General features: G+C 40.4%; 2 protein-coding genes and 1 pseudogene across 3 annotated transcripts in view; 2 read left to right on the top strand and 1 right to left on the bottom strand.

The window, feature by feature from the left end:
• Positions 1–642, top strand: part of LOC149038968 (uncharacterized) — a 4,397-nt gene extending 3,755 nt beyond the window's left edge. For both annotated transcript variants that reach the window (XM_089184290.1, XM_089184289.1), the window contains one exon: positions 1–642. This exon is cut by the window's left edge and continues 1,511 nt beyond it. The gene's annotated coding sequence lies outside the window, so the exon portion shown is untranslated.
• On the bottom strand, positions 105–642 carry LOC149038969 (uncharacterized; annotated as a pseudogene).
• Positions 643–2,460: 1,818 nt separating this feature from the next.
• LOC149038967 (uncharacterized) overlaps positions 2,461–2,500 on the top strand; it is a 1,043-nt gene continuing 1,003 nt past the window's right edge. Inside the window, exon 1 of the mRNA XM_089184282.1 lies at positions 2,461–2,500. This exon is cut by the window's right edge and continues 1,003 nt beyond it. Coding sequence (XP_089040408.1) covers positions 2,461–2,500 — 40 coding nt within the window.

Here is a 2,500-nt window from a genome sequence, read left to right as displayed (position 1 = left end):
TGAGTGTGAGGGTAGTCAATGGAAAAGTCAATGAAATTCGTACTCACTTTTTCCACAATAGTTTTAAACTTTGTTCTGATTATAAGCATAGTAATTTGCTAGTATCAAACCTTACCTACTGGACCATACAAGTGTGAAATCAACCCATTTGGTAGGATCACGGAGTGAAATTTCAATCCATGTCCGCGTTTGTGGCCGTTGTATAACAATCGCTGGTTTTCCCCAGTCGAGTAATTGGCCGCACACTTCCGTCTACGAAACCAAAGCAATTGCTTAGTGGCGCCCCTTGGTTAAAAACAGCTTCCGCGTACTTTTCCAGCTCTAGTGGAGTTAAAATGGTTTGGTTTCATTGTGTGATTCTGTGGTATGATGTGCATAAATCCAGTCTATTACGGTGTTGCATATCATGCAAAGTTCTGGTACTGGCCTTCCGAAAATAGGTATCATGTCTGAGTATCGACAAGGAAAGGAATATTGCTTCAGAAGCATGCAAAGCCCTTCACAGTTCCCTGGTCGCATACAAAGTATTGCGGAATTTGAAGAACTGTTTTCTTCGAAAAGCAAAGCATATTCTTCAATCGTAATGATATTAGAGGGATAGCTGGCCAGCAAAATTTCGCGAGTTTCTTTAAAAGTCCCCATTTGCACTGAAAACAATACTGTAATCGGTTTCTGTTGTTCAGAAATAAAGTAATTTCACTACTCTTTTTATTTTATAATCGGGTAGCCGCGTCGTTGAATCCCGCCATCATAACTTAAAATTTCCCGCCATGAACACGGTGTCCTTAACACAGGCCCCATGCGGCTTTGGTATATTTGACGACGTCCGCGTTGTTGGATCTTAGGCAGGGGTCGCACTAGTGCTTTTGGTGTTTACATTAGACATAAAATCTGTCATCGCATGCTTGCGATAAGTACGACCCTTTTGTCACGCCCAGACATAACTTTGTCCGAAGGACCTAAAGATCAAACAAGCTGATGTCCTGCCTCAAAGCAGGTCATATCTTGTCTAATGGCCTTAAAATAACAATTTTTTGTTTTTCTTCTGTCGTCAACGTCAATCAATACGGAAATACGGGCAAAAATTGGAGTTTTGCAATTCTGCAAAGACAACACGTGTGAACTGCTAGCTACAGCTATCGGGTTAAAATTTTAGTCACCGGTTTTCTCTTCAAACGTTTTATTATGGCGAATTTTGACCCATACCAGTTTACGAATTTACGTTATTCACCTGATTATTCGCAGTATGGGGATGGATTGTTCACACCCTTTCGCTCGCAGATTTTTTCGACCAGTGCCAGCGCAAAGTTAAGCATTTGAAGAACCAGTAGAAAGAAAAGAAGGACTGGAATCGTCGGCAAAGTGGGGGAAATTTGCGCAAAAGTCCTCATTACGACATAATTGATTCTGTCCTTGGTTGCCGTGGTATCATCACGTGTAACAACGTGGAGCAAGCTGGCACGCAGGCTGCAGAAAACAGTGGAAGCTTGGCAAATAGTCCAGAAACAAGTGCTGCTGAAGCGTCGAGCAGTTCCAGTTCGGCTGGTCGCACCACCCCTACAACCGCTGGTAGTTCAGTGGCAAGAAGACGTGAAAAAAAAAAAGTAAAGGGTCAAAAGCGGCCTGCTTGCGTGCACAACAGCGACAGTGAAGATGATCCAATTGGCTAGGTCATCAAAAAGCTTGCCACTGAAGGGGAACAAATGGCTAGTTTTATAGAGCGGATGCAAGATTTGCAAGGACAGCAAATTCAGCTCATGTCCCAACTTGTTGGCTGTTTTAATAAGTATGTGGAAAATAATAAAAAGGAATGAACTGAATGAACAGTCTGAATAATGAATTGAACACACAAACTATTATTTTGTTACTGTTAAAATGCGATTTAATGTAGTGATTTCTTGTCATTACACGTTGATACGTTATATGATCATTATTATTTTAAAGTACAGTGAGTTTTATTTTCAAATATCAGATGATTCCATGAAACGATTCAAAATAAACTGATTATAGCGACATGTTTGAATGATTGGGCACATTTTAGCATAATGGAATATCAAAGTTTCGTGTTATTAAGCATCAGAAATCACGAGACAAGAAGCAATCGAGTTTGAAAAAATAGACAGAAGTACAATCATACTTAACTTTTTAATTTTGTAAATCAAATAAAAAATAAACTGTTTTTGAGCTATCTATACGTTGCCACAGACAAAGTCCTTTAGTGCACCCCTTATTCTATCACATGACCGGAGGCGTGGAGAGCCCATGAGATAGCACAGCGCATGCGTCAAGTCGTTTTTTGCACACGTGCGTTGCATCAAGCAAGTCGATTTCTAAAGAATAAGAAGAAAACAACCGGAAAAAGCTGAATCTAACGTAGTTAGATCACTTGAACCTTTAAGAACCGACGTAGTTGGTCTTACATCACAAATAAGTAGCTCTAACGAGGTTAGAACTCGAAACATGACAGAACTTGAAGGAGCATCTCGCGACATCCCCAACA

Source organism: Pocillopora damicornis, chromosome 10, assembly GCF_964200805.1.
Source record: "Pocillopora damicornis chromosome 10, jaPocDami1.2, whole genome shotgun sequence".
Classification (NCBI taxonomy): Eukaryota; Metazoa; Cnidaria; class Anthozoa; order Scleractinia; family Pocilloporidae; genus Pocillopora; species Pocillopora damicornis.
This window is presented reverse-complemented; position numbering and strand designations above follow the sequence as displayed.